Source organism: Scyliorhinus canicula, chromosome 3 (genome assembly GCF_902713615.1).
Source record: "Scyliorhinus canicula chromosome 3, sScyCan1.1, whole genome shotgun sequence".
NCBI lineage: Eukaryota > Metazoa > Chordata > Chondrichthyes > Carcharhiniformes > Scyliorhinidae > Scyliorhinus > Scyliorhinus canicula.
In genome coordinates, this window is record NC_052148.1 from 44,497,435 (window position 1) to 44,517,727 (window position 20,293).

At 45.8% G+C, this 20,293-nt stretch overlaps 2 protein-coding genes across 6 annotated transcripts in view; one reads left to right on the forward strand and one right to left on the reverse strand.

Moving 5' to 3' along the window:
- katnal2 (katanin p60 subunit A-like 2) overlaps positions 1 to 10,212 on the forward strand; it is a 138,217-nt gene extending 128,005 nt beyond the window's left edge. For both annotated transcript variants that reach the window (XM_038790472.1, XM_038790471.1), the window contains exons 13-16: positions 1,722 to 1,832; positions 5,774 to 5,936; positions 7,864 to 7,966; positions 9,329 to 10,212. In XM_038790472.1, the coding sequence (XP_038646400.1) occupies positions 1,722 to 1,832; positions 5,774 to 5,936; positions 7,864 to 7,966; positions 9,329 to 9,468 (517 nt within the window). In that variant the 3' untranslated portion in view covers positions 9,469 to 10,212. The remainder of the gene's footprint in view (positions 1 to 1,721; positions 1,833 to 5,773; positions 5,937 to 7,863; positions 7,967 to 9,328) is intronic.
- Positions 10,213 to 15,691: 5,479 nt separating this feature from the next.
- Positions 15,692 to 20,293, reverse strand: part of hdhd2 (haloacid dehalogenase-like hydrolase domain containing 2) — a 45,749-nt gene continuing 41,147 nt past the window's right edge. For all 4 annotated transcript variants that reach the window (XM_038790473.1, XM_038790474.1, XM_038790476.1 and 1 more), the window contains exons 6-7: positions 18,952 to 19,015; positions 15,692 to 18,621 (exon numbers count right to left, since the gene is read on the reverse strand). In XM_038790473.1, the coding sequence (XP_038646401.1) occupies positions 18,518 to 18,621; positions 18,952 to 19,015 (168 nt within the window). In that variant the 3' untranslated portion in view covers positions 15,692 to 18,517. The remainder of the gene's footprint in view (positions 18,622 to 18,951; positions 19,016 to 20,293) is intronic.

The following is a 20,293-nucleotide window of genomic DNA, read 5'->3' on the forward strand; positions in this document are numbered from 1 at the left end:
TGAAAGAGCATCCTACCTCAGCCAACACCCTCACCCTATCCCAGTAACCCCACCTCACCTTTTTAGGTACTAAGGGGCAATTTAGCATGGCTAATCCACCTAACCTGCACACCTTTCGACTTTGGGAGGAAACCCATGTAGACAGGGGGAGAACATGCAAACTCCACACAGAGTTTCCCAAGGCTGCAATCGAACCCAGGTCCCCAGTGCTGTGAGGTAGCAATGCTAACCACTGTGTCATTGTGCTGCCCTTCTCCACAGGTTCTTTTGTATTGTTATGATTATTGACCAGACCTAACGTTTTTGCTAAGAGTGGGACTAATAATGTTTTCTTTAAGGTAAACAAAGTTTGAGATTTAAGAAATTTGCTCAGTGAATAAAGTCACAAAATTATACTAGTTTTGAACAAACAAGAATAAATGTTACTATACAAAATCAGAATTATAAAACAATTTACAATATCTATCTTATACTCTTAATAAGCAGAGTAGTATGAGGTACATGTGAAGTAACAAACCAACTGGGTCGAACCCACCACACTATACACAATAAATGACAGATGTGACTAAGGTAAAGTGCATGGATTTCTCAACAGCCCATCCAGACATCAGTAACACTGAGTCAACCAATCTCACTGAAACACGCACAAGAGATTCCAGTCTTCACCTTCGAAGATATGATCTTGGAATCCTCACCAAAAGTCCTCTAACTGGGGCAGCACCACAGGCAGCCCACTACCTCATAGGGTTTCAATATTGTCTCCGGAGATTCTGTTTATCTGGATTCCAAAGTCTGCATTCAAGCGCCAACTCTGCCGTGAACACGACACAACTTCTCCAACGGGTTAGCTTCGCCCCAACGACCTGCAGCACGGAGCCACTAATCTTCTGCTGCCTTCTTAGATTTTCAGGGCTTCTCCAGAGTCCCCTTCACTTAAAGTCTTCTTTGCAGCCTGTTTCTCTGCCCCTCTCTTTTTAACTGATCTGTGACCTTTTCCTGTTTCTATTTGGGAAACTTCTTTTGGGTTTTCTCTCTTTCCACTCCTTTGAAACATTTCGCTGTCCCCTCTACGTTTGGAACCTCTCCCTGTCCGCTGCAATGGCACTCAGCACTCCGGTCACCTGACATGGTTTTTAACGCCATTTGTTCTTCCTCATCGGGTGTGCTTGTCCCACAAAACGTAAAAATAGCAGAACTGCGCAAGTGTAGCCATCCCCCGGTCTGTGAATGCTCAAAATATCTGAGATCTGTCACGGGTTGAAGTTCCCGACTTCCACTGTCAACAAGATAAGTATAGTTTCATAACAGCATGTATTTATTAACTGATAGCCCTGACACATTCTGCCGGCATCGTATGCACTGCAGGTAATTTAGATTTTCCATAGTAACTGTTCCTTCTTCAGCAAACCATGAGCACAATTCGTAAATAAACTCCTCTGAACCTTCAATTCTTCCCACCATTGGTTTGGCTCCTCAATTCATTTTTGCAACAATGCTGCCTCTGGGAGGCTAGACCCTTTCTACTAAGCTTCACAGAAGGAAACGCCCTGATAAAACTCCTCCTGAGCACTTCCTCACTATTGTATAGCTTATTGCAGACGTAGAATTAAGGCTGTAATATTAGCAGGCAAACAGAAGGAGAGAAATTAATTAAACAAATTAACCAGTAAGTGAATCAATGAAGTTCTTGGAGGAAACTATTTCAGTATTTTTTATTGAAGGGGAGAACATGAAGGAAGCAGGCGGATGAAGACTGAACTCCTAGTCCAGATGGATGGCTTGGCACGTTCTGATGACCTTGTCTTTGTTTTGGCAGCTTCTAACCTACCTTGGTGAGAAATTAATTTATTATTTTACTCTTCTACAGATTTCTCCTCTTGTACCCACATTGCCACCTCTGGCTTATTCCTGTTCTGCTCCTATTCCGTGTTTTATATGCTATTACTTAGTAGTATCATCATTGTAAGTTTGGAGTTAGTTTCCAAATATGTGCAAGGGACTCCTAGCTTCCCGTCTATGCTATCACCCCTGATGCCAAAATTATGAGATCAAAGTGCATTATAAGAATGCAAAAGTTAGCATTTAATGCAGAGGGGAAAGGAAGAATTGTTTTTTCCCTCCAATATGCGGAGGTTCATCTTACAGGTAAATGTTTAACTTAATCTACCAATGATTTAAACCAGATCAAATAATTAGCTCAGAAGCTAAAACTATAGGTAAGCGTGCGAGACAAGGCTTAGGTCAGAGCATGAGGCTGAGTGGAGAAGGTCCAGGTGAGAGCGTGGAGGTTGTGGAGGAGGTCCAGGTCAGAGTATGGAACTGAATGGAGGAGGCACAGGTCAGCATGCAGAGCTGGTGTTGGAGGCCCAGGCCTGAACATGGAGCTAGTGGAGGAAGTCCAGGTCAGAGCATGGCGTTAAGTGGAGGAGGTCCAGATCAGAGCACAGAGCTGAATGCAGGACGCACAGGTCAGAGCACGGAGCTGAGTGGAAGAGTCCCAGGTAAGAGCATGGAGCTGAAAGGAGGTAGCAGAGATCAGAGAGGGAAGCCGAGTGGAGGAGGCCTAGGTTAGAGCGCAGAGCTGTGGAGGAGACCCAGGTTAAAGCACAGAGCTATGGAGGAGGCCCAGGTTAGAGCACAGAGCTGAGTGGAGGTGGCCCAGGTCAGAAAGTGGAGCTAGTGAAGGAGGCCCAGCTCCAAGTGCGGAGCTAGTGGAGGAGGCACAGGTCAGAGTGTGGAGCTGAGAGGAGGCGGCAGAGCTCAGAGTGGGAAGCTGAGTGCAGGTCACCCAGGTCAGAGTGGGGATCTGAGGGCAGCACGGTGGCCTAGTGGTTAGCACAGCTGCCTCACGGCGCTGAGGTCCCAGGTTCGAATCCCGGCTCTGGGTCACTGTCCGTGTGGAGTTTGCACATTCTCCCCGTGTCTGCGTGGGTTTCGCCCCCACAACCCAAAAAATGTGCAGAGTAGGTGGATTGGCCACGCTAAATTGCCCCTTAATTGGAAAAAATAATTGGGTAATCTAAATTTAAAAAAAAAGAGTGGGGATCTGAGTGCAGGAGCTCCCGGACATAGTGCGTTTCTGAGGGGAGGAGGCCCAGGTCAGTGTGTGGAGCTGAGAGGAGGCGGCAGAGCTCAGAGTGGGAAGCTGAGTGCAGGTCACCCAGGTCAGAATGCGATTCTGAGGGGAGGAGGCCCAGGTCAGAGTGCGATTCTATGGGGAGTAGGTCCAGTTCAGAGTGCGATTCTGAGGGGAGGAGGCCCAGGTCAGAGAGCGATTCTATGGGGAGGAGGCCCAGGTCAGAGTGCATTTCTGAGGGGACGAGGCCCATCTCAGAGTGTGGATCTGAGGGGAGGAGGCCCAGGTCAGAGTGTGATTCTGAGGGGAGGAGGCCCAGGTCAGAGTGCGATTCTGAGGGGAGGGGGCCCAGGTCAGAGTGTGGATCTGAGGGGAGGAGGCCCAGGTCAGAGTGCGAATCTGAGGGGAGGAGGCTCAGGTCAGAGTGCGATTCTGAGGGGAGGAGGCCCAGGTCAGAGTGCAATTCTGAGGGGAGGAGGCCCAGGTCAGAATGCGATTCTGAGGGGAGGAGGCCCAGGTCAGAGTGCAATTCTGAGGGGAGGAGGCCCAGGTCAGAGTGCGATTCTGAGGGGAGGAGGCCCAGGTCAGAGTGCGATTCTGAGGGGAGGGGGCCCAGGTCAGAGTGCGATTCTGAGGGGAGGGGGCCCAGGTCAGAGTGTGGATCTGAGGGGAGGAGGCCCAGGTCAGAGTGCGATTCTGAGGGGAGGAGGCCCAGGTCAGAGTGCGATTCTGAGGGGAGGAGGCCCAGGTCAGAGTGCGATTCTGAGGGGAGGAGGCCCAGGTCAGAGTGCGATTCTGAGGGGAGGGGGCCCAGGTCAGAGTGTGGATCTGAGGGGAGGAGGCCCAGGTCAGAGTGCGATTCTGAGGGGAGGAGGCCCAGGTCAGAGTGCAATTCTGAGGGGAGGAGGCCCAGGTCAGAATGCGATTCTGAGGGGAGGAGGCCCAGGTCAGAGTGCGATTCTGAGGGGAGGAGGCCCAGGTCAGAGTGCGATTCTGAGGGGAGGAGGCCCACGTCTGAGCGCGGAGGTGACAGCAATTTGATGGGGCTGTTTAGCACAGGGCTAAATCGCTGGCTTTGAAAGCAGGCCAAGGCAGGCTAGCAGCACGGTTCAATCCCCGTACCAGCCTCCCCGTACAGGCGCCGGAAGGTGGCGACTAAGGGCTTTTCACAGTAACTTCATTTGAAGGCTGCTTGTGACAATAAGCAATTTTCATTCATTTTGAGGCATGGCTAGGGCACTGCAGTTCCACTAAATACGCGTTCTGTGCCTTGTGCAGCACGGTAGCACAATGGTTAGCACTGTTGCTTCACAGCTCCCAGGTTCGATTCCTGGCTTGGGTCACTGTCTGTGCAGAGTCTGCATGTTCTCCCATGTCTGCGTAGGTTTCCTCCCGGTGTTCCTTTAAGTCCCGAAAGACATGCTGTTAGGTAATTTGAACATTCTGAATTCTCCCTCTGTGTAACTGAACAAGTGCTGGAATGTGGCGACCAGGGGCTTTTCACAGTAACTTCATTGCAGTGTTAATGGAAGCCTACCTGTGACAATAAAGATTATTATTATTATTGGAACTGCAGGATGCTTCTCACATTCTGGACCTGAAATGTCCTAGCAAGCCAATGGTTAACCACCTGCAAGGAATTGGGAACATTCAGCTGGTTGTCCCTCAAGTAGTCATTACATCTTTCTACTTGACTGCCCACTCAGACTTAACCCCAAATCCTTCTGAGCTCAAAGTGAAACTTCAAATCCACAGGAACCCACGTGAGGTGGAACAGGTGTGGGGGGAGGGATTAAAATTACTATTTGATTTTCACCAGTCGCCATTTTGACTGGCGTAGGAAATATGGCATATCATCCCTCGACTCCCACAAAAATGGAACCTGGGGCTTCCGTGTTGTTGCCGACCTCAATTTTGTACTTCCTGGAGTTTGAAATTTTCAATGAAGCATGTGGGTTTCTGAAGCCTGAGAACTACCTCCAGTCAGAGGGTCCGTGAACCATGGGAAATGCCTCTTTTAGGGTAAGAAACCTTTGATCAGGTAAGTTTGAAAGTTGTTGCCAGCTTCACGTCATAATTCAATGCTGTTTGATCATTTAAGAGTGGTTTTAATGCAGTGATTGTGGTAGAGCTTTGTTCTTAAAAAGGTAAGCAACCAGCATTGTGAAAGTGTTCAGATGCTTCAAAGTACGTTATCCACTTGATAAGTGCTTTTCTGCATTGAACTAGCTTGAGATCTGTCATTTGGTTTACGTGCTTCAATCTTTACAATCCAGACATCTGTGCAGCTACTTCAAAAGATTTTAATATATTCATCTCTACAGGCTATGTTGACACAGTTGTGCTTCGGAATCTAATTATGAATGCTTGGCTGATCTCCAAGTGCCACTAATGATTGTCAGTTTTATAAGCAGTTAATAGGATTAAAGTTTTTGAATGGCTGTTTTATGAACTTCCCTGTCCTCCCCCAATGTTATATATGAATTCTGATTCATGAGTTCTGTCTATACTGCCATTTACACTATTACTCATGGGTTTCTGGTGAAGACACCCTGCAGACATTTCAAGTGTTTGATATTGGATCAACTGATTCATTAAACTGGTTAAAATTTGTCAAAAGGTCAATTGACAACAAAGTTGAAGCTTCAGTAAATCTTGATATAAACAGGGCCAATGACACAAATATATTCTTTGCAGGGAATTGGACCATGCCATGTTACGGCGACTGGAGAAACGAATTTTAGTGGATCTGCCTTCCAAAGAAGCGCGACAGGCAATGATTCTGCACTGGCTTCCTCCTCTGAGTGACAGTGGTGGTGTAGCGCTTCGGACTGAACTGGACTATAGTTTATTGGGAGAAGTGAGTATTGCATTGACGCAGAATTGTGTATTAAAATTATTGCCTGAGTTACTAATGCAAGATGATATGATGTTTATATTGTTTGATCCTAATGTTAAAATTCTTGATATATACTGTAGCAGGATAAGAAAAGAAGGTGGGATTGAGCAGTAGAGTGGTTTATAGTTACTGCTGTTTAGTTTTTGGAACCCAAGTTTGAAAACTATCCCAGGGTGAATGGGTGAAATCTTGTTCTGGAACTAGTAATGGGACAAGCAAAGAAACAAGAGGAGTTCGAGAAGCTGTAAATTGGCAACAGCAGCTGATCAGCATTCTGCTGTTAAGTTTGGAAAACTGCAAAGTGCCAGATTAAATGCAGGCAAGTGAGACGGTGTGTGGGAGATGAGCTGGTGAGAAAATTTGCAGGGGAAAGGGCAGATGAGGGAGTGAATCTTGGACGGAGCGGTGGACACAAGCAGCTGCAGGAGCTTGTAGGTAGGTTGCTGCAAGAGTGGGGTATGCAGAAACGAGCAGAAGCTGTGAAAGCCAGAGACTTTTCCCATGGGTGGAAATGGCTGTCACGGGGGGGACATAATTTTAAGGTGATTGGAGGAAGATATAGGGGAGATGTCAGAGGTAGGTTTTTTACACAGTGAGTGGTGGGTGTGTGGAATGCACTGCCAGCGGAAGTGGTGGAGTCAGAGTCATTAGGGACATTTAAGCAACTCTTGGACAGGAACATGGATAGCAGTAAATTGAAGGGGTGTAGGTTAGGTTGACCTTAGATTCGGATAAATGGTCGGCACAACATTGTGGGCCGAAAGGGCCTGTACTGTTCTATGTTCTATGAGAAGCGGCAGTGTGCAGAAAATAGGCAATGACAGGAATGTACATGGGAGGGAAATATTGGCATGCACAGCAGAGGGAGGCAGCAGATGAATAAGTGTGCACACGAAGGAGGCTGACACTCCAAGGGCAGGATTCTCCCAGCCCTGGGCCGGGCCGGTCGCGGGCCGCAGTACACGGCCGGCCCATTCTCTGGCCTAGATGGGCCGAACGGCCGTAAGAAAAAAAACGGCAGGACCTCGGCATTGAAGGGCGGGTGATGACCTGTGGGGGGGGGGGTGTCTGACGGTGGCGGGGGGGGGGGCTTCTGATTTGGCCTGGCCCGCGATCGGGACCCACCAATCAGCGGGCTGGCCTCTCTGGCTGGGGGCCTCCTTTCCTACGCGCCGGCTCCTGTCGCCCTGCGCCATGCTGTGTCAGGGCTGGCGTGTTGAAGGAGGCCACTGCGCATGCGCGCGTTGGCGATGGCGCCACTGCACATGCGCGGATTCTGCGGCGCTCAGTTCATGCCGGGATTGGCAGCTGGAGCGGCGCGAACCGCTCCAGTGCTGTGCTGTCCCCTTACTCCTGGCAGCGGCCCGTTCACGCCGTCGTAAAACGCAATGGCGTTTGCAACTGTGTGGACATTCAGCCGCAGGATTGGAGAATCCCGCCCCAAGTACTTCCCCACTTTGTTCAAACTATGGTGGGAATTTACCGGCTGTTCACGCTGACGGGATACTCCGGTCCCACCGGTGGCGCACCCCCACCTCGGATTTCCCGGCGACAAGGGGTGTTTTCAACGGGAAATCCATTTACAATGGCGGGACCAGAAATCCGGCTGGCGGCCTGCCTTCACCACTTCAAAGCACGCGGCGGGTTGCTCAGTAGATTCCGCCCTGTATCTTCTTTATTTTCTTAATACTGCTTTCATGTAGATTTGATTTTTAACCCACCCTCCTGGTGTCTTTAGGTCAAGGTGCTGTCCAGTTCAGATACAAATAGGGAAAACATTTACTCTATATGACATTTTTGTGTGAGGTGCTCAAGAGACATCAGTTTGGATTTGACGAAAATGCACTCACATTCCTAGAATCATTCCATTCGGTACTTTTTCCAACAGGAAACTGAAGGCTATTCTGGATCTGACATCAAGTTGGTTTGCAAAGAGGCAGCTATGCGGCCTGTGAGAAAGATTTTTGATGCACTCGAAAATCACCAAACAGGTAGACTGAAGAAAAATTAGCTCCACAAAAATAATCAGTAACTTGATTCAAATTTTAATTTAATTATGTGCACGAAACAAAATCAGTGGTTCCTGACTGGCTTTATTTAATACCTTTAATTTGTATTGCTGGACCCCCTTTTTAAAACATATGATTTACGAGATAGATCTATTACGGGTGAATTTTGTGACCAACTCCTCCACCCTCCCCGGCACGATCTGGCAGGAAGGTACAAGATGGTAGGGCAGCACGGCGGCACAGTGGTTAGCACTGCTGCCTCACGGCGCTGAGGTCCCAGGTTCGGTCCCGGCTCTGTGTCACTGTCCGTGTGGAGATTGCACATTCTCCCCGCGTTTGTGTGGGTTTCACCCCCACAACCCAAAGATGTGCAGGGTGGGTGGATTGGCCACACTAAATTGCCCCTTAATTGGAAAAAAATGAATTGGGCACTCTAAATTTATTTTTTAAAAAGGAAGGTACGAGATGGAGATCCCGTCACCTTGCTGCCTTCCTTCAGTTGTAACTCGAGAACGACTTTCTCGCCTGCAAGAACAACAATTGAGATTTTAAGATGCCGATTAGGACTTAATCCCATTGGACCTCCTGAAAATGGCCAAGGTGGGGTTACCACCAATTTTACAGCTGGTGGACAGGCTCTGCCCAGACCATTACATTCCACCCTTTAAGTCTGATGTTTGTTTGGCTAACTATGCCAAGAGAATTCGACTTGGGCCTCAAATTGGTGAGCTGCAATTTGTGATTTGGGCGACTCTGGGGGAGTGGTGGTCAGAGAAACATACTGGCTGCATTGGGGAAGACCATTCTGGTCAATTTTAAAATGCCCAATTCTTTTTTTTTTCTGATTAAGGAGCAATTTAGCGTGGCCAATCCACCTACACATCTTTGGGTTGTGGGGGCAAGACCCACTTAGATATGGGGAGAATGTGTAAACTCCACCTTGGGGTGGCACGGTGGTTAGCACAGCTGCCTCCCAGTGCCAGAGACCCAGGTTCGATTTTGCCCTCGGGTGACTGTCAGTGTGGAGTTTGCACTTTCTCCCCATGTCTACGTAGGTTTCCTCTGGGTGCTCTGGTTCCCTCCCACAGTCCAAAGATGTGCAGGTTAGGTGGATAGCCCATGTCAAATTGCCCCTCGGTGCGATTACAGGGATAGGGTGGGGGTTTGGATTGGGCTTGGGTAGTGTGCTCCTTCAGAGGGCCGGTGCAGACTCGATGACATCTCAGTTTTCCTCCAAGCAAGTGCAGGTCTAATAGTGTATCTGGTACAGCTCAGCTATGTTTTTCACCTGCTCCAGTGCTTCATACCAGCTCAAGTGCACACAATTTTCATTTCTATATTCAGGAAAAAACAGTCTGCCCATTTTTCATCTGGAAACAGTCACCACGAATGATGTCCTTGATGTGATAATTCACACCAAACCATCTGCTAAGAAGCTTTGTCAGAAATACACTGCCTGGCAGCATGAATATGAGTCGGTATGAATTGGAGTGTGCAAAAAAAACGGAACTACAGCAAAGAACAGTCTCTTCCAGACTGACAAAGATCCTGTGAGATTTTTAAAATGAAACTGTTCTCTTTTTAAGAATGTATTTGCATTTAATCGCCAAATGTCTGCAAGATTTCGCAATGTTGAATTCAACAAGAGAAACGTTTCCAGACTTTCTACTGTCGAAGTCTTAAGACCAAATGGAGACATGTTCAGATAAGGGTCAGCAGGAACAACCGTAACAAATTCAGATCAAAGGTGACCTAAATGTTGGTTCTTCCCCTGATGGAAAGCATATAACAGTAGACACAGACACAGCAGGGAGAGAAAATAACCTTGAAAAATATATACAAAAGAACAGCAAAAGGAGCTCATGATTTTTGTGCCAGTTTTGAGTTGTGTAGGATTTTTGAAATTAATCTGTAAAAACCTAAAGCAATTCAGGCATTACCTGAGAACTGTGATTTGTTGGTCCTCTCATCCATTCATCAGTCATGGCTGCTTGAAATATTTTGGTTTTATATCCTGTGTTACAAGGTTAACGCTATTCACGAGCCACTATTTGCCTTATTGAGAGTCAATGCATCCTAAATCTGCTCAGCATTTTCTTTTAGTTTGTTACCTTTAATTCAAGATACTTTTCTTAAGTGAGTGGATTTTAACGTATTTTTGATAAGCTACAGCAACACCTGTGAACGGTCTGTGGGATAGGGAAATAAATATTTTTGCTGCCGAGAAAGTTCAAATGTCCTAACTTTATTTCAAAAACTGAAAAACACAGTTACAGATTCTAATTCCTTTTTTGATCTCGGCACTATCACAGAACTCTTGTCACTAAAATGTATCACATTTCGGTATCCTGTCTGGCTGACCTGTGCACATACTGTATGGGCTGCATGGTAGCACAGTGGTTTGCACTGTGGCTTCACAGTGCCAGGGACCCAGGTTTGATTCCCGGCTTGGGTCACTGTCTGTGCAGAGTCTGCACATTCTCCACGTGTCTGCCTGGGTTTCCTCCCACAAGTCCCGAAAGACGTGCTTTTTAGGTGAATTGGACATTCTGAATTCTCCTTCAGTGTACCCAAACGGGTGCCGGAGTGTGGCAACTAGAGGATTTTCATAGTAACTTCTTTGCAGTGTTAACGTAAGCCCATAAAGATTATTATGTTAAATGAATCTTCCCTTGGTTATCTATAAACCTAAATGAACAGGAAATCCATCCAAAAATGTTATTTTATATTTCAGTCTTTTAAATATCTAGTGTTATTGTATAAAACTGTATGCCAGCAGATTCACTGTGGCATTGCTAACAGTAAGTAGGTGACTTATTGTGAGTTAATGTTTCCCTGAAACCTGTATTTCTTCTACAGATGTTGCCAGACCAGATGAGATGTCTAGCATTTTCTCAAGTTGTTTTGCAAGAAACGATAATGCACTTATGAGAAGGAGGAGCTCATAAGAGTAACTGAGCTTCAGTTCATTTGTAGTTTAGTCAGGTTATTTGGCCAGGGAACTTTCCAAGTCAATCTGTTGAGTTCAATTTATTTCATGTTACAGGTCAATAAAACCCTAGTAATTGTTAAAGACAACTAAGAAGCTGCACACAATGTGATTCTGGTGTTTTGTGATTCTAGAGGTTTGCCTCACATTGCTAATTACTATCTTTGTTTTTCTTAATATACATATCCCCTCCAAGAAACATTGTGTGGCCTGTACCTGTTCATCCTCTCATCTCTGTTACATGGTGTTTCCCTCTAAACATTCCTTTTACTTTATAATTTCAAAATATGCAGCAGCCTACATTTTATTAGCTTTCCTTCATCTGCATGCTGTTGAAATCAAAATTTACGGTCTGGATAGCACTCCGGTCTTTGATGTGATGGTTCTATGTTCAAGTCCCAGCTTAAGAATCAAGATTGACACTATGTTTCGTAATGAAGGAGTGCCAAATGGTCGGGGAGCCACCTTTCAGACAAGATATTAAATGGAGGCCCTGTCTGCCCTCATACATAGGCAATTCTGTGCAGAACAGGAGGAGTTATCCCCAATGTTCTGCAATCGCCTTCCATCACTTAACAAAAACTGGCAATCACACTACAAGGTTGTTGTATCTTGCTGCATGCAAGTTATGTCACATTTCCCACATCATCATCAGTCCCTTGAAACTAGGGTGACAACTGTTAAGATTCTAGATTGCTGACTCAGCAGGCCGATTTGGAGCCATATCTTACAATACTTAAAGGTATACTCTGACTTTGCTTTTAGACATTCTAAGGTTGGTGAGAAATGCTAAATAGAAGTCAACTAATTCATTCTGCTTGACAATCAAGCAAATCAAACAACAAAGTGCACTAGTCACAATTCTTTCTTGAAAATAGTCAGCCACTTTGCTTGAGACTGACACTTTTAATGTCTAAAATCAGATTTTGAACAGTACAAAAACATTTTTTATATTATAATTATCCATTGATTTGTTTGTTGTATAATGAAAGTATTAAAAGTTAACAATAGCTTGAAGGCCTCAGTCTCCCCCAAAAGCAGAGCGGAAACGTGAAAGCCCCGATCTTGATCGAGGTGAATTTTGTGAGCAGGGAGAGGGTCTTTGCTTGGGAAACCCAGATATCCCTGTATGTTGTTGATTTTTGACAGCATGCATCTTTAAATTCTAGATGTATTTCCTTCTCGGAAGCTAACCTGATTGACAGGCTTGGTTTCCTGTTAAAACCAGAAGCGAGCAGGTTGCAATCAAGTTTGATATTTTAAGATTTTAACATCCTCCCAACTCTGCCCATTCATAATGTTAAAATTACCCCCAGTAGGGGCAACACAATGGCGCAGTGGTTAGCACTGCTGCCTCACGCGCCGAGGACCCGGTTCGATCCTGGACTCAGGTCACTGTCTGTGTGGAGTTTGTACATTCTCCCGTGTCTGTGTGGGTCTCATCTCCACAACCTAAAAAGATGTGCTGGGTAGGTGAATTGGCCAATCTGAATTGCCCCTTAATTGGAAAAAAAGGTTACCCCCAGTAATTTAGTTCAGAGTTTTATCTTTCTACTGAAGAAAAAAAATCTTGTCAACAGAACAATACTAATAGTGTGGAATTAGTTACTTAGCACTTCATTTCCACTGCGATCATGTGTTTGATTGACTGGGAGTTGGGTCAACTTGCTCTAGCATAAGGATTGTTCCCTGTACCTAGTTCATGTCTGCCTTAACCAATTTCTATTCCATGGAGTGGCTGCAATACTTAACAAACTTGCATCTATTTGCATTCTAGTCACTTAAAGGAAAGTACAAACATTACAATTAAGACAAAAGAAAAAAACATTAAATTGCCTTGAAGAAAAGGTATTCATGGGGCAGTATTCTCTGGTAGCCAGTGAGAACTGCCATGAGCCTCCTGCCGCTCGGCCCAGCAAGGCTGGCAATGCAGTACAATGTTAGTTGGTCCACGTAACGAAGCTCCACAGGCTGCAGGCCACAAATAAAGGCTCACCAGCCGATTCGCTGGGACGGCTCTCATCAGCCCCCAGCTAACAAGCTCGAGCAGCACTTAACAGCTCTTACACAGCCAACCCCACTCAGCTCCCAGCCATGACGCTGAGATGTTCAGCCCCAAGGTTTGGAGACATGGACCTGGGGAGGCTTCTACATGCGGTCGAGGCTAGGAGGGATCCTGTTCCCCCATGGGTCCCAGAGCCGCCTGGGGTGAAATAGCAACGGCCATCAGCTCAGGCAGTGTGACCAGGAGGGCCTCCAGGTCAACGACCTACACGGGTCCCCACGTGTGAATTAACCCCCCCCCCCACACACACACAGAAAAACCTTCCAACCACCAAGGGACCAGAACTTCACCTTCAAAGTCTCCATTAGTTCCCCAACCCATCCTTCATCCCTCCCCCAATCTTTCCTTCACACCTCCCCATCCAGGATAATCCCCACCTCCCATCAGACCAACTCGGAGTGCTCTGAGGATGCGACCGTCGGTGTGTCACAGCTGTCATCCCTACCCTCCACCAGCTCAGAGACGCACGCCTCGGTGGGCAACATTAGTGGACAGGCTTCTGGGGCACATTTTGGTGAGCACCACACAGTTGCTGATGCACATCAGGTGGAGGCAGTCACGTCTAGGCGAAGGGCTGCTGGATCCCCGGTCCCAGTCAGATGCTGAGCCTCTGGAACAGGTTTACCCGGACCTGATGGAGATGATAGAGTTCGGCCGGGACATTCAGATCGAGATGTCCAGCAGGTCCATGGCCGATTGGAGGAGTTTCAGAGGCTACAGGCGCAGATGTTGCCGGAAATGTGTGTTACCGAGGCCAACAATGCTAGGGTGGCAACTGCAGTGGAGAGTCTAGTGCACAACGCCAGCAGCATTAGTAAAGCTGTCCAACGCATGGCGCAGTCGGTGATGGCCTTGGCAGACTGTCCAACTCACTGGGCGGGAGGGGGAGCATGATCCAGTACCAGGCGAACCTTGATGACATCCCGGTCTCAGATGGGAACAGCCGTGGCGCTGCGGAGCTTGCCCTATCCGCAGGTGGGCATTGTCGAGGCACTGCAGAGCGTGGTTCAATCACTAAGGAGCATCGCTGAGGGCGTCAACACTGGCAGAACCAGATGAAGCAGGAGCAGGGTGGCAACCCGGACACATCCTATAGACTGACGATAGTAGCCACCAGCTCCCCCGAGTTCTACCCGTTTGGTGGTGCTGCATCTCGAAGTCAGCACACAGTACAATGCGGCATGGCTGTGCATGTGCCGCTGTCAAGCGCGTCAAGGTCTCCAGCCCCAGACGACATTTGCCATGGGCACCGAAGGCCACGGACATGGTAAGCAGCTGGTTGCCTCCACCTCTGATGTGCATTCTGGGGATATACCTCGGCATAATGGTAGAGCAAGGAAGGTCAAGCACATCGAGGATTACAGAGTACACATGGGGTTGGGGGCTGCACCATCGGGAGAGTGGGGCAGTGGCGTACACTTTTACGAGAAATATTAAAATATCTTCACAACCAGTATGACACTTCTGGCTCTTTGTTCCGCTATGCCGACCACCAATCCCATACCCAATCTCTCCCAGATATTGAGTCCAGCCCCCCCACGACACACCCTTCCCACGGTCACCTGGCCACGGCCGGGGGGGGGGGGGGGGGGGGGGTGTCCCTGTTCACCAGGCTGCACACCCTGCACCCCAGACACCCAAACAGAACATTAAACCCCGGCAATGGACATGTGCTCAGGGCTGGGGCCCATCCCCTGAAAATTCAGAAGTTGGCTGCTGCGTCTGTGGTGCTGCCTCCTGTAGTGTTCAAGCACAGTGTTCATGCATCAAGGTGTTATTGGAATGCTAGGCAATTAACCCCATATGCTACATGGCCCGCCCACCCACGGGAATCCACTGGGATGTGTGACGTGCTCACTTAACCTCCTTAACCAATTCGGTATCAGCAATAGTCTTCAGCAGCATGGCCAGAGGCCTCCGCGATCAGTGGGATGGTCGGTTGGGGCAGACAGGCAGGGACTAAGGTTGTCCCTGGAACGAGACTACACGATCCAGGGGTTGGCATGGGGGACCCGTGCACGGTTGCCCCTCCCCCACCTCCTCCGAGCATAGGGATAGCATGCCCAGGGCTCATTGCCTGTGAGCAAAGATGGCTACTCACCTCCTCGGATCCCAGCAGCAGCCCTTTTGCCAGGTTCACGTTTTTAAAAAGGAGTACTAATTGGTGCTGGCATGACCGCTTGCTAGGATGGCCACTGGATCACGGGAGGCCATTGGATATGGGGTGGCTTCTGTTAATTGTATGGAAATGGGGCTTAATCCTGATTTTGGCTATGTGGGCGGGCCAGTTGCATTGTAGATAGTTTGGCGTCTGGCGCAGTTCTCGTTTTTGACCTCTCCCACTATTCACCGGCCTTGTCGCACTCTCGCTTATGTGAAACGATGCCACTGAATCACGCCCAAAATTTATGATTTAAAAATGAAATTTAGTTCTATACACCAGAGTTACACAAACTTTTGAACCACAAGATTGTTCACACCCAGGTGACAGGTAGGAGAGGAACACTTCAAATAGCATTTTACTCTCACCACCTGTCCACAAACAGGTGTTTTGAATTAATTTATTTTAAAGTAAAGGCGGTGAAGTGGTTTTCCCTGAGCCTTCAATTTCTGTGAGATCCCATTTTACTAATTATCCACACAGCAACTTGAGTTGGGATTCATTCAGGTTAGTTTATTTCACACATTCAAAGTCTACAAAATGAGTGCCCACGACGTCTCTCTCCACACTGACACAGTAACAGTGGGAGATAGAGAAAAGGAGGGTTACAGTACAAGGACCACAGAAAAATTGAATATTGGTTCACTAGTGTTCCAGAGTCTCAAAGTCAGAGTCCAATAAGAAATTATTTTATGCAAGTGTTGAGTTTGCCTGACTGGTGCTGGAAAATAGGTCTTTAGGTGGTAATGTCATAAGATGAAGTAGGCACGTATAAATTGATCTGGTTCTGTTGACAACTGTAGAAAATTTTCCAGAGTTAGGTTAGATGGGCTGGCTGCCGTGCCAGGACAGAGCTGGCGTCTTTGTGGTTGGCCAGTTGGATGGTAAAATAACAAACTGGTGTGTAGCTCAGAAAGGTAACATTAAACTGTTCAAAAGGCTCGAGTGATGTGACCTTCCTTCGTGACAATGACTTCAAAAAGGGATGTTGATCCAAAGTCTGGAATTGGCTTTGTTTTCAGAACTGATAATGTATCAAACATTAAGGGTTGAAAGGGGTACCATTTATGTGTCTAATATTGGGAAGCCAATACCTCAATACACATACTGACTTGATAGCAAGGCTGGCTTATCAAATGGAAATTGATATCCTTTTGCTCCCTTTGAAATTCATCTAACCAGTCCCAGGTTGCCTGTTAGTAGCTGCTTAGGTAAAATAGGTGTGACATTCCCGAAATGGAGAGAATACTTTTGTCCTGGAGACTGCTGGGGATAACTCCCAGACAGAGGATCAAACATCTTAATTGTCTCTGTTCAGCAGAAAGATCCAGTTTAAAAATAAGAAAACATAATACAGGTAAAGTTTTCAAATACATAGTGGTAGGTTTCTGTTTTGTGTCGGCAGAAACCAACAATTTTATTCATCAAATGTAATTGACAAAACTTTTCAGGAGAACAGAAGACACATTTGAATTGGTTCCAATATACAGACAGTAAATAATAGCCTAGGTAATCTGTTTTCGCTGAATTGGGCACACTTTTTTCCATTGGGGCAATTTTCAACTGCCATAAAGATCCTACCTTGATCCCAGCTTATTTGTGCATCAGACATTTGTATAACTTTGACAGGCACCCTGATCTCTGCTGAGGGAATCTGTTTTGAATGAAACTGGGGAATAGTGCGATGAGTATCGAAAGATTTGTTGGAGTGTGGTCCTGTGGCCAGCCTTCAAACAACCACTAAAATATGGATTTCTGTTACCTTAAATGTTGAATTTGGTGCTAATGTTTATACAATTAATCTCTCCTAAAAATCAACTATAACCAGATATTCTGGATAAAAAAAATCCCACTCCAGCTCATCAACCCTGTGAGGCAGACACTCCTTTTGTTCAGTGTTCCTACGATACCAAGTATGGAAAACGGGTAATGGCACATTTGCATCTATTTACAATCGATTTGCCCATAAGCGACAAGCATATTGTACATGATTAGCCTTGGCCACAGGGAAGGTTATAAAAAGAGTGATGGGCAGGTATCCTGTCGTCTGAATAATTGGTGACTGGGGGTGGGAAACCTTTAGCAATTTCAAGTACTCAACTGTCGTGTCTAGTGTTCTCAAGTCAGGCAAACACGGGGTAATATTTAATTCCCAAACAGGACTGCAGTCAGAAAACTCCAACCAATGCCAATGCTAAGAACTCATGTATTTTGGCAGGGTCAGTAGTAGAGTATCACAACAGGCATAATCTGGTTGGGACTGCTGGGATAGCACCCCAGTATAATTGCTAGACTAGAGTTTCCATTTCCCAGAAGAATGACAGACCATACTTTGCAATTACTGACTCATTAGTCTGACTTCAGTGACTCCTTAGATTATGGTCAGTGGCTAGCCAAATTGAAATAGGCAGGAATGTGATGGGGGTACTTAAGGGTTCCCACTGGGACTTTCATTTCTGAATGCAATGATTAATTTATAGCTGACACCAAGTTTGGAGCAGTGAGGAAGTAACCAAGATATTATAGCGAATCAACAGGTTCAGCATTAATCAGCAAATGAAATACAATACAAACGAGGTTTGGCATATTGCAAGTAAATTTAGATGGCACAACTATTGCAAATGTGAAACAGAATGTGTCAAGAGGTTGAAATGAACATAGCATGTTAGATGACTCAACATAACCATGTGAACCTGTAATAAACAGAATGAATAGGATACTGGGTTACATTTATAAATCAGTTGGGCTCAAATCACAGATATAATTTGAATGCATGTCAAACATCACATGAAACATTGCAAGCAGTTTTAGTTGCTGTGGCATAACAGGTGGTGGGGAAGAGGTAGGTGCTGAATAACAGCCAAGGAAAGAACAATGAGGTTGATCCTTGCTGTTATAAGGATGGGATAGGAAGAATGTTTAGATAAACTCTGGCTCTTCAAGCTCAGAGATATCCTACAGGATACTATATATATTTAACATTAAGATATACCAAGACAAGAGGTCACAGATTTAGACAATGTCAGGGGAAATATTAGGACATTCCAGAATACCAGACGCATTTAACAAACAGCTAGTTGCTCCAATGAGTCGACAGCATGTTAGTGGTGCTTGGAAGGATGAGATCAAGTGACGTTTCCAAAATCACCTTTAATCTGCAGGAACTGAAATATGACTACATACCCGTTTTGATCCCTGGTGACTGCAACTGTGTAAAATTTCCATGTGCATTCTCTTTTAATAGAGTTTGGCAAAATTTGGTGAATGTATATAGAATATACCTAGTGTAGTTAGATTAATTTTTTACTTTTATGAATTTTACGGCAGTAGTTGTAGTATGTGGTCGACTGCCTGTGGAAAAGCATCGCATATCAAATATGGAGGAGGGCTTGTTTTGTCTCCATCTCCAGGTTGATACTTGCCTAGAAAAATTAAAACCAACAGTCAGATGAGTGTCAGGAAAAATATCAAAGGTCGTGATTATTTTGACATTTGAATTAGCTGCAAAGAATTCACTTGCTGACTACAGAGGATTTGAAGTGACTCTATTATCATGAAAATGTAACAAGTCTTTATGAATGATTTCATAATATAAATGTCACTGAAAGGCAATATATAAGCCTACAAAATAGGTCAGCATTCAGAGTGGTGGATATCATCCTTTCTACTGAATTGTGCGTGGGTTAAAGTGGCACAAGCAGAACAAATCATCACTGGAAGTTTGGCACATAATTCGTTACAAGCATACTTACCAGTTTTTACCAAAATGCCCAGCATCCCAGCATTTTGTGCTCCACCAACGTCATCTCTAGCATCCTATAGGGAGAAAGAGTTATTCTGAGTTAACATTTCCTTCCTCTCTATACAAGATGGGACAGAAAAGAAAATAGAGGAAACAACATAGATTAAAAGGACTAAAAGACGTGAAGAAAGTGGTATATCTCAAAGGGAACTATAAAAGGATTTCCAAAAAAAGTAGAAAGTAAAAGGATGGTTAAAGGTAGGGCAGGGGTAATTAGAGATTTAAAACAAAATAATCTTATGGAGAATGAAAGATGCTAAAGCTTTATCTCAGTTTTCACAGCAGCACATTGCATTGTGTAATGAAAGAGTACAAGACAAAGTGGTGGTTAACTGCAGATAAGGAATTAATGCAACTCAAGTGAAAAAGGCACTAGGCTGTGAAGATCTGCATCCTAGAATGCTGAGTGAAGTGAGAAATGAAATAATAGGAAGTTTGACCATAATTTTTCAACTGTTATTTAATATGGAACTTGTGCCAGAGGATGGGAGGGGCGTGCCATGGTAACACCTCATGTAAAGAAGAAATAAAATGGTAATTACAGACCAGACAGCTCAACATTAATAGAAAGTAATCTTCCAGGGACCACAAAAGTTAAATTATGAACAATCTATGGTTCTATTAAGGGAGTGAAGGGCAGGGCAAGAGAAGGGTGTAAAGTGGGCTGTAGGATAAAGGACTTTCTGGTATTCCAGGACCTAACTGGAAAAAGAAAACAATTTTCTCACCTTTTTGATCTTTAGTGGGATATTCTACAACACATTAAACATCTTCTTGCACGACTATAATGATGCCTTTGTCACTTTCTTCCGCAATGCGGGCTGATCTCCAGACCTTTTGCTCATCTCTTCAGACATGCCCCTCTCTCCCCATGGACTCACCCACCCTCCAGCCGTGGGCATCTCCCCAGAGCTGTGTCCCATCCCCTGGGTGTTCAGATGTTGCGTGTGTGGTGTTGCCTCCTGCATTGTTCAAGCACAGTGACCAGCCATCAGGGTGTAATTGGGATGCTAGGCAATGACTCCCCACATTCTACATGGCCTGCCCACCCACGGAATCCACTTGGCATCAGATTGCTGAAAGGTAACAACTGCTGCATGTATTTCAATGCTCTGCTGAAGAATCTCACTCCTTTTGACCACGCTTATCTGACTCCCAAAAGGCACACAAAATAACTCTTCTAGATTTAAAAAGTCTGCCCTTCTGAAACCCACTCCAAAAACCCAAACCTTTTACAGCTAATGAGTTGCTTTTGAAATGGCGCACCCCGAGCTCCCAGAGCGCTCACTTAA